General features: G+C 45.5%; 1 protein-coding gene across 2 annotated transcripts in view; it reads left to right on the forward strand.

The window, feature by feature from the left end:
• Window positions 1–4,834: 4,834 nt before the first annotated feature.
• The window catches only part of LOC134401895 (protein EFR3 homolog A), a 53,894-nt gene continuing 43,301 nt past the window's right edge, over window positions 4,835–15,427 (forward strand). For both annotated transcript variants that reach the window (XM_063131234.1, XM_063131233.1), the window contains exons 1-2: window positions 4,835–4,885; window positions 13,011–13,063. In XM_063131234.1, coding sequence (XP_062987304.1) covers window positions 13,054–13,063 — 10 coding nt within the window. In that variant the 5' untranslated portion in view covers window positions 4,835–4,885; window positions 13,011–13,053. The remainder of the gene's footprint in view (window positions 4,886–13,010; window positions 13,064–15,427) is intronic.

A 15,427-nucleotide genomic window follows, 5' to 3' on the forward strand; every position in this document is an offset into this window, starting at 1 on the left:
CTTGAAACCCTGGGCAACTGCTTCCAGGGCAGATGCTAGAGGGCTAATGGACAAATAGTCTGACCCAGTATAAGGCAGCTTCTCAGGACAGGGCCTTCTCTGGGATGGCACCTGTTACTATCTTTTAGGCACTAGGTGTACGCCGCTTTGTTTAGCCAAATTTAGAACTGTTTATTATATGACGCATGGCTTTCTATGCAGATGCTGTTCTGTTGCTGATTTTAATTCGTTGTCAATTGTTTTGCTTTGTAGTCATCTGTTGTTTTAAACTCATTATGAATTGCCTCACTGAAAGGGGTATGTCCATTTTGGTTAAATAAATCCATGCTCTCACTCATCCTTAATCAAGTCGCTTCCTCCTTTTCTTACGTCCCCTCTTAATACCTGCTTCTTCAGCACAGCAACTTTTCCTGGCCCTACTTGCTCCGTGGCTAAACAGGATCCCAAATGGCATTTTCCAAATGGCCAAAGGGGACTTTTCTTTAAGGCCATGATCCCCTCCTCAGCCAAGCTGCCACAAAGGGAATAGGATCGCACTTAAGCCCCTTGAGCAGGTGGTGGTGTCAGGAGGGGCGCTGCAGTCTGAAGTAACTCTACCTTAGAGGTAGCTTTGTTGGCGCACCTATGGAGGGAATGGGCGGATTGGCACCGTGGAAAGCGGCGTGCAAGGCAGAATCCTAGGTGCCATCAGAGGGCCGGCCCTGCCCTTGAAGCAGCACAGGGTTGACCGGGACAAATCAATAATGTTAAGAACATAAGAAGAGCCCTAATGCTGGATCAGACCGAGGGTCCATCTAGTCCAGCACTCGGTTCACACAGGGGCTGACCAGCTGTCAACCAGGGACCAACAAAGCAGGACACGGTGCAACAGCACCCTCCTGCCCATGTTCCCCAGCAACTGGTATACACAGGCTTATTGCCTCTGATACTGGAGATAGCACACAACCATCAGGGCTAATAGCCATTGATAGCCTTCGCCTCCAGGAATTTATCCAACCCCCTTAAAACAGGCCCAGTTCTCCAACGGAGGGACCTTGGCTTAGTGGTAGAGCACATACTACATACATACACAACATGCAGATGGTCCCAGGTTCAACCTCCACTTTTAGAAAAGGATGTGATGTGAAGGACGCAAGACAGAGCCTAGACAGTTGTTACCGGTTGAGCAGACCAGCCTTCTCCAATCAGGGAGCCCTCCAGATGTGTTGGAGTGCAACGCTTATTCCCAGTTAGCACGGCCCACACCTGGCTGGGAATGATAGGAGTTGTAGTCCAACACATCTGGTGAGCTCCATGTTAGGGAATGTTGGAGTAAACAATAGGGGAGGAAAAGAGAATCAGTCTCCTCCAGTAGAAGGCTTTTAAGAGGGCCTCAATCCTCTCCTTTCTCCTTCGTCAGAATTGCATGGAAGGAGGTAGTTTGTTCATGGCCCTGTGCCTGCGCCTTAACACCAACGTTGAGGTAGTACTTGCCCTGGTGATAAAGTGGTGGGAAAGCTCACTTTGTTGAATAAGAACATCAGAAGAGCCCTGATGCTGGATGAGAGCGAGTGTCCATCTAGTCCATCACTCTGTTCACACAGGGGCCAACCAGCTGTCAACCAGGCACCAACAAAGCAGGACACGGTGCAACAGCACCCTCCCACCCATGTTCCCTGGCTTACTGCCTCTGATCCTGAAGGTAGCACATAGCTATCAGGACCAGTAGCCATTGGTTCTAGGCTTGGACAGCCATTTGCTATAGTGCAGGGTCTAAACTGCTTAACCTGTTTTTGTACAAGCGTTTTTTGCTTAAGTTGGGTTCACCAGGCCAGTGCAAAGCCAAGATCGGCCATAATTCCCATTCACATTACAAATGCCTCCCCTCACATAAGCCTGGTGGCATGAGAAGCCTTCTGAAGCTTTGATGCCAGAAGAATATCCCTGGGGCCAGAAAGCAGAAATGCCCTATGAGAACCCTCCCACACACACACACACTACGGAGATGCACAACTCCTGAAGCACTGGAGCTGGACCTATATCTGAGCAACATCGCCATCTTACGGTCACTATCAGATGTTACAGTTCTCAGGAATGGGCTGAGTTGGCAAAAACATATTTTTAAAGCCTTGCCTTTTAAAACCCCTGTTTTATTGTTCTGTATTTAAGATTTCCATGTACAACTTTGCGCCTTACTGGAGTCACATTGTCAGGGGCTGCAAGCCTAGAAATAGGCCTAAACAATATGAAACTATAACATCTAGGGCTCAACTGCCTTTTCAGGCAAGTTGAGCCAGAAATAAATATCCAGATCCTGGCTTTCTAGCTTGGCCTGGTCAACAGCCTTCTCTCTTACTAGTTGTTCTCCTTCCTTGCATAGACATTCCAGACTTCCCTGCATAGACATTACAGAAAGCCAGATTCCAGCTGGACATCAGGAAAAACAGAGCAGTACGACAATGGAATCAGTTGCCTGGTGAGGTTGTAGGCTCTCCCACACTGGAGGCCTTCAAGAGGCAGCTGGACAACCATCTGTCAGGGATGCTTTAGGGTGGATTCCTGCATTGAGCAGGGGGCTGGACTCGATGGCCTTATAGGCTCCTTCCAACTCTACTATTCTATGATTCTATGACCCAAATGTTGGCAGCTCGTCCCATAGAAACAGAGGCATTGTGTCAGGCCATCCACTAGGGAGCATAAGTTAATAACTGGTAGACTTCATGGAAGTAATTCAGCCAGAGGTGTGAGCCATTGCAGTGCCTTTTACTCTGAAATCTGGCCGTTAATCAGCACAGCTGTCTCATTAGGTCAGCGTGTGGCTCTTAAGGGAGGCCACGCACTGTGACCTCTTCCTGTCTCTCTGCTGCTGGCATTTGATCTTGTGTCATTCCGAAGGATGAATTATCTCTGGCTCAGCTTCCTGGATTTGGGGAACTCCAGGAATGCTGCCAGAAGTGCCAGGCTGCTCTTCCATTGGTCCCAGGGGGTGTGCTGTCAGCTGAAGCTTCCAGCTCTCTGCCTGGGGCCCGCTGGGCTGGCTCTCCCGCTCCTCTTCCTCATCAGAGGAATGTTCCTCAAGGTAAGGCATGACACCCCCTGCTCCACCAAGCCCTGTAATACAGAGAACCTAGGGAGAGGCATTATATACATAGCTGGACCACTGGTCCACCTAGCTCAGTCTTGCCTACTCTATACTAACTGACAGCTGCTCTCCAGAGGTTCAGACAGGGGTCTCTTACACATTTAGACCTGACTGAACCCAGAACCTTTTGCATGCACAGGAGCTCTACCAGATGGCTCTTCTACAATCAATTATCTTTGAGGAGTCCTGGAGAACTGGGGAGGTGCCAGAGGACAGGAGAAGGGCAAATGTGGTCCCCCTCTTCAAGAAAGGAAAAAAAGAGGATCCCAGTAATTATCGACCAGTGAGCTCAATACCTGGAAAAAAGTTAGAGAAGGCAATAAAGCAGATCATTTGCAAGCATCTTGAAGACAGTGCTGCGATTGCTAAGAGTCAGCATGACTTTGTCAAAAATAGGTCATGTGACACAAATCTTGTCTCCTTTTTGACAGGGTAACTACTCTAGTGGACAAAGGGAATGTTGTGGACATAATCTACTTCGATTTCAGCAAAGCTTTTGACAAGGTTCCAAATGACATTCTCATTAACAAGCTGCTAAAGTTTGGCTTGGATAAGGTGGGTCCACAACTGGCTGGTGAACTGCACTCAAGGGCCGTAGCTAGACCTAAAGTTTATCTCAGGATTGTCCTGGGGTCAAACCTGTTCATCTAAGTGCCACACAGGGCATCCAGCACTCAGGCAGGGACGAACCCGGGATGATCCTGGGATAAACCTTAGGTCTAGCTACGGCCAAAGAGTCAGCATTAATGTCTCTACATCGAGTTGGAGAACAGTAACCAGCGGGGCACCACAGTGCTCTGTCTTGGGGCCAGGATTATTCAATATCTTCATGAATGATCTGGATGATAAGATTGATGGGCTTCTTATCAAGTTTGTGAATCATAGAATCACAGAATAGCAGAGTTGGAAGGGTCCTACAAGACCATTCAGTCCAACCCCCTGCTCAATGCAGGAATCCACCCTAAGGCATCCCTGACAGATGGTTGTCCAGCTGCCTCTTGAAGGCCTCTAGGGTGGGAGAAGAGCCCACGACCTCCCTAGGTCACTGGTTCCCTTGTCGCACTGCTCTAACAGTCAGGAAGTTTTTCCTGATGTCCAGCCGGAATCTGGCTTCCTTTAACTTGAGCCCGTTATTCCGTGCCCTGCACTCTGGGAGGATCGAGAAGAGTTCCTGGCCCTCCTCTGTGTGACAACCGTTTAAGTATTTGAAGAGTGCTCTCATGTCTCCCCTCCATCTTCTCTTCTCCAGGCTCAACATGCCCAGTTTCTGGGCGGTCTGGCCAACACCCATGATTTCAGAATGAGGCTGCAATCTGATTTGGACAGGTTGGAAGACTGGGCTGAGAGGAACAAAATGTCCTTTAACAGTGGTTTTAATTGTATGCACATTTTATATGTTTTTGTGGTTTTTAATTTGTGTATATTGTTTTAAAATGTTTTATCTTATATGAACCGCCCAGAGAGCTTCAGCTATGGGGCGGTATACAAATGCAATAACTGTAAATAAAAATAAAATAAATAATAACAGGGAGACATGTAAGGTATTGCACTCAGAGAGTGCAATATTTACTGTGTAATCTGTACAGCACCATGTACATTGATGGTGCTATATAAATAAATAAATAAATAATAATAATAATAATAATAGAGGGCGGGCGAGAGGACTACAACGCCCACAATGCACCGCGCCTCCCAGCCGAGCGTTCATAAGCCTGCGGGGAGGGGGCGCAAGATGGCGGCGCCTGCTCCGAGGCGGCGGCGGAGGTGAGCGGCAGCGGCGCTGTTTGTGCCTCCGTGGGGCGGATGCGGGGCAAGTGCGGGGCGGGGGCGCGGGCAGCCCGCTGTGGGGCCAGAGGAGGGTGTGAGAGGGACTCCGCCGCAACCTAGGCTTTTGGGAGGAGAAGTAGGAGGAGAAGAGAGGAAGCCGTTTATCTCCGGGACCCCTCCTCTCTCTCTCTCTCTCCCCCCCCCTCTCGCCCCACAGCAGCCCCACGGAGCGTGCTTGGGGGGCGTGAAGAGCGGGATGGGGGTGTGCGAGAAACACGTGTAGCTCCACATGTGTCGTGCAAGAGGGGAGGAAAAGAGGACTTTATGCAGATTCTTTGGGGGTGGAAGAGTGCCCCCAATATTCATCCGAGCCCCCCCACTCCATGAGCAATTGCCCCCCCCTTGCCTGTCGCCCCCCCCCCCGGCCACCGTGTCTCCCCGGGAAGGGCTCCTGCGGCTGCTGCTTTGCCAGACGAGGACGTTGATTTGGCTTTTGTTTTGTTTTTGTTTTGCTCCCAAAGCGACTTTTCCTCTCACCTGGCTGCCTCCAGATTTATTTATTTATTTATTTATTTATTTATTTATTTATTTATTTATTTATTGCATTTATATCCCGCTTTTTTTCCTTCAAGGAACCCAAGGCGGTGTACATAATCCTCCTCCTCCTCTCCATTTCTATCCTCACAACAACAACCCTGTGAGGTAGGTTGGGCTGAGAGTCTGGGACTGGCCCAGAGTCACCCAGTGGGGTTTTCATGGCCGAGTGGGGACTAGAACCCGGATCTCCCGACTCCCAGTCTGACACTTTAGCCACTACGCCACACCGGCTCTAATGTTGTTTTGGACTCAGATGTTTTGGACTGCAGCTCCCATCGCCCCTGAACATTAGCCGTGTTGGCTGGGGCTGATGGGCTTTATCGTCCAGAGCATCTGGAGGGATCCAGGTTGGGCAGAGCTGAGTTTTTTTTTTAAAAAAAAACCTCCCCCACCCCACCATGGGTCATGGGGGCCCATCCAGAGCCCCCAGGCCCCAGCTTTTCTGCCTCCAGCCTCCTCCCTCCCTCTGCCCCTTTCAATCACAGCCTGCCCCTGCTCCGCTGTTCTTGCCCCTTCTCTTCAGCCAGCAGCCCGGGCTTCTCTGTGGACCTCTTTAATTGGGTCTCCCAGTGCGTGAGGGGATGTCAGTGGATCTGCCTTTGCGTGGCAAACCCACCCCTGCGTGGGGCGATGGCACGAGGAAGGAAGGAAGCCACCCCACTCTTTCTAGCCATCCGACACGTTCTCCCACTCGGATTCTTGCTTGAGACCGGCTAGCCTCACAAGGAGCTGCTCTTGTGCGGTTCAATAACTTGCCCTGTCCTCTGTCTTACTTATTATGGTGTAAATACTATCCTCTCATTCCAGACTCGCGACGTGTTTTAGGATTCCCCTCTCACCAAGGAGCATGCATTGAAATGGGTGAATGAAAAGCATCCTTTGCCACTCTTTAACCAACAATCACAGTTGCTAAAAAGGAGAGCTGAGAGGTAGAATCAGAGAATAATAGAGTTGGAAGGGGTCCCTAAGGCCATCGAGTCCAACCCGCTGCTCAGTGCAGGAATCCACCTTCAAGCATCCCTGACAGGTGGCTGTCCAGCTGCCTCTTGAAGGCCTCTAGTGTGGGAGAGCCCACAACCTCCCTAGGTAAATGATTCCATTGTCATACTGCTCTAACAGTCAGGAAGTTTTTCCTGATGTCCAGCTGGAATCTGGCTTCCTTTAACTTGAGCCCGTTATTCCGTGTCCTGCACTCTGGAACGATTGAGAAGAGATCCTGGCTCTCCTCTGTGTGACAACCTTTTTAAGTCTTTGAAGTGTGCTGTCATGTCTCCCCTCAGTCTTCTCTTCTCGAGGCTTGAGACTGGCTAGCCTCACAAGGAACTGTTCTTGTGCTGTTCAATAACTTGCCCTGTCCTCTGTCTTACTTATTATGGTGTAACTACTATCCCCTCATTCCAGACTCGCGACATGCCTTAGGATTCCCTTCTCACCAAGGAGCATGCATTAAATGGGTGAATGAAAAGCATCCTTTGCCACTCTTTAACCAACAATCACAGTTGCTAAAAAGGAGAGCTGAGAGGTAACCAATAAACACCTTTATTCAGCCTTGTGGAGCAACCTGCTGTTCTGTAGAATGTTTCTCACCCTCAGAAAGTTCATTTTAAGTCCTAAGGAACAGGCGTTTCTCACCTATACTTCTTGATAATCTTTCACTTAAGAAATATTGGGAACTCAGTTACCCACCCACCCTTTACACATCACAGTAGCAGGGTATCCTGATGAAGTTTAGCAGCGCATGATGTGTTAGCTGGGTGTTGCTCAGGGTTTCTCTAGACAGTGCTATAATGAGCACTACTCTGGGGGATCTGTACATCTCCAGGCAAATGTTGTTGCTGATTGTATAAATAACCCCTTCTAAGCTTATTGAGGAGAAATGGATGTATTGTATGGAAGCCTATACTAACATTTCCCTTCGTAAAATAATCCGTGAAATAATGCTTTTGCTCTGAAATATTTGTATTTGCTCTGAAAGTTTGTATTTCAGTCTTAACTGACCACATGGGCATTTGCTACAATTTTTAAGGCTGGAAAAGTCTCTGGTGTCTAAAAATTTGATGCCTAGGGAATTGAAATGTTTAGCCCCCAAATAAAGGTGGCTTTTTTGAACTGGAAATTGTTTTCAGTCTTTATTTTTTCCACCCTCCAACTAGCGCACAACTAAATTGCTCTTGGGTTTGCAGGCCGTATAATCACCGCAAAGGCAAATAACAGTTTTTGGCAGCATTTGGAGTTGGGAATGATGCGGTCTCTCTAGGGCTGTGTCCTTGATTGCGTAATTCTGTGTCTTCCCACTTCACTGAGGAATGGTGCACTACGAGACTGTGTGTCCTGTCAAGGTGGGTCTGTCTTTCTGTAGCAGTGACGCTGCATTGAGGGACAGAGGCTGCGTGCCAGAATCTGCAACTTCTCCCCAGGGTAGCAGCCAGAATTGTGGTAGAGCTTTGGGGACCGTGCAGATCCTGCAGCCCTTGCATGGCGTGTGAGTGAATTCTAGGATTGCGTGAGACAAATGACCTTATGGAATGACAGCATTTCTGATGGAAGCTCATAGCAGAATGTGGGTTTTATTCGTGGGGGAAGTGTGTACAGAACAGGAAGGATTTGTAAATCTGCTTTTAAACTACTTTGGAAAACAGTCATTGTAAATTGTTAATTAGGCTCTTTGGAACTTGTTCCACCAAGAAAAGGACTTGTTCTCAATGAGCAGAGAATAAATAGCTAACTTCTTGGAATATATTATTGAAACCTCTGAGACAGAAATGACACATTGATCCGGAATCAACTTTGGCACCTTCTCTTGCATTGTGATGAAGCAACACTGAAATTGTGTATTTTTTAAGGCTATCGGGTTGGTTGGTTTTTTTGCAAACTGTTATTAATTTGTTACTTTAACAGCTGCAGTTAAGCACATTCTTAAGATTCTTATTCTTTAGCAAATGAACATGTGCTTTGGGTTATAAATGTAATTTGTGGGCACAATTTCGAATGCATTTTGGGAATAGTTGTTTCCGTGCATGGGTGGGTACCTGACCAGATGTTTGCCGCGCTTCATCCAAGAGGTGGGGAACTTAAGTGATGCCCCATGCTGGGTTTCTGTGAAACACTTCATTGGCATGGATTGCATTTCAGAACATCTCTACTCAGAAACAACTGCTTAAAATGTACCGAGGGTGCAAAGCCTATAAATGTTGAGACAGGAAAAGAAAGTTCTATAACTTCTAGTAGGCCTCAGCTAGGAATGCTGGTTGGGGCAATGCTGCGGTTGTCGGATTTTTTCCTGTTTAAACTTGAATAGGGTTGTGCCCTTCGTGCACCATGGCTTAGATGCTGCTGTGCCACGCAATACCTACCCTACCTACCTAAGTCCATCTAAGTATTGCATCTTGGAGTCTCAAGCAGAGACACCCAGACATTAACAGCTCAAGTGATTATCCATGCGATTGCGTGACTATTAACATCTACCTCCTAACCTCATGGCTGTGTGCCTGTCTCACGTTTTTCTTCTTTTGTCTGCAAAGTGAGTTTTTGCAAGCCCAGACCTGCTTCTTAGAGTTTTGTGAGGATAAAATGGTATAACTCCTTGGAAGGAAGGGAGAGCTTCGGCTGTGGGGCGGTATATAAATATAATAAATAAATAAAGGGCAATATACAAATCTGATAATTGTTATTAGTAAGAGAACTCCTGTGGGGCAGGTTTTGTTCCTTGTGGGTGTTTGCTGCCATTTAGATCTGCTTCATTTTCACAATGCATCGTTTCATTTATCTGTTAGGCTGCAAAGTGCAGCCTAACAGATACCATCTTCCATCTGGAATGGTATCCTGAGCGTGTTTTTATTGCACTTCTAGGTGGCACAATAGCAGATATATACAAATGCCTCTATTTTTAACCAACATTAGAGTAGCAATATTTTTAAAAACTGTTTTGACTCTGCCTTTAAGTTTCGGGCTATCAGCAATAGCACATTAAGCTAATGTGTTTCCTTTTATGTAGGTACAGCATTCATGTCCATCCATCCCTTTTTGGGGCGTGACAGTCATTAAGACTTACTTTGAACTTGGTATGCCACTCATGAAACCCAGTTAATTAAATAAAGTTGTTTAAAAGCCGTTCATAGAATCATAGAATCATAGAATAGCAGAGTTGGAAGGGGCCTACAAGGCCATCGAGTCCAACCCCCTGCTCAATGCAGGAATCCACCCTAAAGCGTCCCTGACAGAGGGTTGTCCAGCTGCCTCTTCAATGCCTCTAGTGTGGGAGAGCCCACAACCTCCCTAGGTAACTGATTCCATTGTCGTACTGCTCTAACAGTCAGGAAGTTTTTCCTGATGTCCAGCTGGAATCTGGCTTCCTGTAAATTGAGCCCGTTATTCCGTGTCCTGCACTCTGGGAGGATCGAGAAGAGATCCTGTCCCTCCTCTGTGTGACAACCTTTTAAGTATTTGAAGAGTGCTCTCATGTCTCCCCTCAATCTTCTCTTCTCCAGGCTAAACATGCCCAGTTTTTTCAGTCTCTCTTCATAGGGCTTTGTTTCCAGACCCCTGATCCTCCTGGTTGCCCTCCTCTGAACACGCTCCAGCTTGTCTGCGTCCTTCTTGAATTGTGGAGCCCAGAACTGGACGCAATACTCAAACGCAGACAACAAAAGTGTACCCACAAAAGTCTAGAAATCCAGGGAGGTTGTTACAGAACCTTCATCACCACCCACACGTAGCACTGCCTCCACGCTCCTTCAGCTCCATGCACCCATCCATTTTCCACAATTATGCAATGAGCACACTCTCCATTTGGTTCTTCTGTGTGTGTGTGTGTGTGTGTACTTAAAAAAAGAACATTGAAGGGAATGGTAGTTGATTGTGAGAGATGCAGAAAACACATTTCTTGCTCCTGTTTATGTAATTAAGTGCACAATCCATCTAGAAGTTCTGTGCAAACTTCACAGAAATATTTTGGAGTTGCAGAAATGCACGGATGTCCATTCTTCTTAGCCCCCTCCTTGCCATTACATTTGCAAACTTACCTCTTTTTTGGGGGGGAAATACTTGTTTTATTGAATTTTTTTTACAAATAAAACATCCATAGACAATAAAACAATTTGGCAGTATATTGAACACATTCCATCATCAATACCCTTTACTTGATTACAGAGATTGCATCGCCTCTAATCTATTCATTTATGTTACATATCCTGTTAACCTAACAAATCTTTCCATAAGTGACCATGAGTCTCTGGTGGTTTTGCTGTTTCCTAGAGCCTAGTCATATAAATTATAAATTGATGCCATGTTGCATTGAAGTTTTCTTACAGTTAACATCCCGGTTGCCCTGGATACAGACTTATCTCTGTAATCAGAAGAGAAAAAAATTGGGATTGGGGAGATCCAAGTTCCAGCTCCATTGTGGATCCATTGTGCAGCCTTCAACGTGGTTGCTTTTAGCCTCAATTTGCGAATGAAATGGTTATACAATTAATACTAATTTTGAGCACTGAAGGTTGATGAGAAGAAAACCACCTCAAAAAGCTGGCTTTCCTTGTGGGACTAGGGATGGAGAACAGCAGATCAAAGCGCTGTGTAAATTGCTCAGTGCAGGCTTCCCTGTTCTCCGGATTTAAAAACAAGGATAGCTCATCCGTTAAATCCTAGACCTTTGGCATCAGTTAAGGTGCACCTAAAAGGTCCCAGTCCAGCCAGTGTGGCTGCATTAGTGGTCAGGCAGCAGAGCTAGTAATCCATTGTGATGGTGCGAAAAAGTGGCATGCCAATCCTGGGAACCAGGTGGCACGATAGTTTTTTGTGGGGTGGGGTTGCTGCCTGGATAGCTCTGCAGTGATGCCTTCAGTGGAATATTGCTCTTCCTCCAATGAGTATGTGCCAGGAGTTCATTGTACGGCCCTTTAAAATGGTCTGAGCTGGCGGTGACTGAACAAGAAAGAGATCTTGGGGTTGTGGTGGACAGCTTGATGAAAATGTCCACCCAGTGTGCAGCTGCTGTAAAGAAGGCAAACTCCATGTTAGGCTTCAAAGAATCATAGAATAGCAGAGTTGGAAGGGGCCTACAAGGCCATCGAGTCCAACCCCCTGCTCAATGCAGGAATCCACCCTAAAGCATCCCGGACAGATGGTTGTCCAGCTGCCTCTTGAATGACTCTAGCGTGGGAGAGCCCACAACCTCCCTAGGGAACTGATTCCATTGTCGTACTGCTCTAACAGTCAGGAAGTTTTTCCTGATGTCCAGCTGGAATCTGGCTTCCTGTAACTTGAGCCTGTTATTCTGTGTCCTGCACTCTGGGAGGATCGAGAAGAGATCCTGGCCCTCCTCTGTGTGACAACCTTTTAAGTATTTGAAGAGTGCTATCATGTCTCCCCTAAATCTTCTCTTCTCCAGGCTCAACAGGCCCAGTTCTTTCAGTCTCTCTTCATAGGGCTTTGTTTCTAGACCTCTGATCATCCTCGTTGCCCTCTTCTGAACACGCTCCAGCTTGTCCGTGTCCTTCTTGAATTGTGGAGCCCAGAACTGGACGCAAGACTCTAGATGAGGCCTAACCAGGGCCGAATAGAGAGGAACCAGTACCTCCCGTGATTTGGAAGCTATACTTCTATTAATACAGCTCAAAATAGCATTTGCCTTTCTTGCAGCCATATCGCACTGTTGGCTCCTATTCAACTTTTGATCTACAACAATTCCAAGATCCTTCTCGTTTGTAGTATTGCTGACCCAAGTATCTCCCATCTTGTAACTGCATTTGGTTTCTATTTCCTAAATGTAAGAAAAGGAATTGAGAATGAAATGGCCAGTATCACACTGCCCTTTTTCAAATCTATGGTGTGACCACACTTGGAATGCTGTGTACAGTTCTGGTCACCACACCTAAAAAGGGATATTAATAGAGCTGGAAAAAGTGCAGAAAAGGGCAACTAAAATGATTAAGGGGTTGGAGCATCTCCCCTATGAGGGAAGGTTACATCAACTGGGATTGTTTAGCTTAGAGAAGAGGAGGCTAAGGGGAGACATGGTAGAGGTGTTCAAAATTATGCATGGTATAGAGAATGTGGATAGGGAGACGTTTTCCTCCCTCTCTCAAAATGCCAGAACTCAATGGTTTCATCCCATGAAGCTGATTGGTGGGAAATCCAGGACAAATAAAAGGAAGTAGTTCTTCACACAGCGCATAGTTAAATTATGGAACTCACTACCACAAGATGTAGTGATGGCCACCAATTTGGATGGCTTCAAAGGGGTTGGATAAATTCCTGGAGGCGAAGGCTATCCATGGCTAGTAGCCCTGATGGTTGTGTGCTATCTCCAGTATTCGAGGCAGTAAGCCTGTTTGCACCAGTTGCTGGGGAACATGGGTGGGAGGGTGCTGTTGCATCCCTGGCCAACGGCTGCCTGGCCCCTGTGTGAACAGAGTGCTGGACGAGATGGACCCTTTGGTTCTGATCCAGCATCTTCTCATGTTCTTAATGGTCATCTGACCAATTAAATGGCTTTGACATTGCGTCTTTCTCTTCTTTCTCGCAGTTTATCACACGGTGGAAAGTAGAAGCCAAACTGCACATTAACGATGCCTGGCAGTAAGTATGGCAACCTGTTAATAATGTGTGGTGGAAAACGTAAGGTCTTGAAATTAAGATGCGACCCTTGGGAATAAACCTCTCCTGGAACAAATGAGCTGAATGTAGCAAGTGTAGTAGTGCATTTTTGAAAATGAAGCCCCCCACATTGTGTCAGCCATGCTCATTTTTTATTCAGAAATGTGTAAAAAAAATAAGGGAGGGGGGGCTTTGATATGAACTGCTATTGCTAAACTTCCAGTAGTTATAAAATCATTAGTAGGGAGTGGGGTTGAGTCTTCAGCTGCTTTGTCACCAAGTAGTTGGTGGGTGTTGCTGCAAGCTTAAAATGTGGATGTTCTAAAATGTAGTAATACTTAGTAGACAATAAAATTAGTACTTCTCATTGAAGTATGGCCAATTCATTTTTTAATCAAAGGCTTATATAATAGTGAGAGAGGTCAAGAAATAAATACCTTCGTCATTTGAAATAATACCCCATTGTTATATGTGACCTTTATAATTACACTTGCATAGAAATCAGAAATCCATTGTGATCATTACTGGTCAAGATCATGTTCTCCTGTATTCTTCTCACATATTTTTCCTTGTTTAAAAATATCATTGAATTTATGAGTTAATTCAGAAGCTCTGGTTTACAAAAGAAAGGAGTGCCCCTTAAGAGAGACCATTATTTAGGGTGGATTCCTGCCTTGAGCAGGGGGGTTGGACTCGATGGCCTTGTAGGCCCCTTCCAACTCTGCTATTCTATGATTCTATGATTTAAAGTGGGTGGCATCTTTTTTTTAATGCCTCCTTTAAGCAGATGGATTGAATTAGGAACATCAATACTGTTCTATCCATAAATTTCTGAGCTGCTTTGTATTTGTGAAGCTTTGGTTCCACCTGAAGCATCACAGATAACAGCGCATATGTGGGAGTCTGGAAGCCTTTGCTTCTGTAGCAGCATGGTGTCCCGCCTGTCCTTGACTATCTCTTTTTATAAGTACGCTTTTCAAGTGTGAACAATGCATTCCTTTTATTGAGCACAGAAGTTAATCAGCGTCACTCTTGCTTGGGAGTGAATGGGTTCTTTCAATGAAACAAATAACAATGTGACATTGAACACATAGCAAATGCAACATGCGTAAGCTTTTCCCAACCTGGTGCACTCCAGATGTGTTGGACTACAACTCCCATACTGGCTGGGGTATTCTGGGGGTTGTAGTCCAACATATCTGGAGGATACCATGTTTGGGAAGGCTGACATATATGGAAATATAGAAAGATGGAATGTTGTAAAGTGAATGTGAAACTGTAATTGAATGACATTTGGAAGTAGCTTGCATGGATGTATCCAAAGGAATGTCCCTTCCTGTATACTCCTTCCTTAGGTCATCAGCTCAAAACTTTTCTTTTCCCTATAGCCTTCAAATATTGAGTTTGTTCTGACTTTACACTGTTGGTTTTGCCCTACCCTGTGCCTGTTTACACTTCCCTGTGCCTGTTTGCATTCTCCTTCCCTCTTTATTGTTTACTACAACTTATTAGATTGTAAGCCTATGCGGCAGGGTCTTGCTATTTACTGTGTTATCTGTACAGCACCATGTACATTGATGGTGCTATATAAATAAATAATAATAATAAATAATAATAATAATAATAATAATAATAATAATAATAATAATCTTTGGAGGCCCTCCTCCAGGTGCCCCACTGAAGGAATCTAGGTGGGTCTTCTCAGATACAACACCCCACTTATGGAATGCCCTCCCCAAAGAGGTTCACCTGGTGCCTACATGGCTATATTTTTGGCACCAAGCAAAGACCTTTATTTTCTCCCAGGAATTTTAGAGACCTTGTTTAGATTTTTACAGCTGTTTTTTTCTGTAGTGCTCATTTTGTATTGTATTGTATTCTTTAAAGTATTTGTATTGCAATTTACACATTTTTGAACTGTTTGTATGACATTTTAGAATTCTAGTGCTCTTTGTAATTTGCCCAGAAATCAGTAATAATTGGACAGATGAAAATGTAATAAATAAAATAAAAAGCTGTGAGCTCTTTTTGATTTATTGAAAATTGTACCCTAAATATCCTTGAAAGAGACTTTTAAAAATGCTTGTAACATAAGCATATTCTATCCAGGTATCTCAGTTCAGGAGTAGAGGTAACTCCCAAAGCCTGCTTAGATGCATTCTTCTGCATTACTGGTCTGGATGTGCTTCTTATTGTGCCTTTCCTGTTCTTAGCTTTATGTGGAAGATGTCAGCTACAGACTGTATTAGTTGTGATGGACCCTGGGAGGAGACAAGTGTATAGGGCCCAACTCATGATCTTTGTAAGACCTCTGAGGTCCTACTGATTAAAATATTTCTGTTTTTC

This window comes from Elgaria multicarinata, chromosome 7 (assembly GCF_023053635.1).
Source record: "Elgaria multicarinata webbii isolate HBS135686 ecotype San Diego chromosome 7, rElgMul1.1.pri, whole genome shotgun sequence".
In the NCBI taxonomy this organism is placed as follows: domain Eukaryota; kingdom Metazoa; phylum Chordata; class Lepidosauria; order Squamata; family Anguidae; genus Elgaria; species Elgaria multicarinata.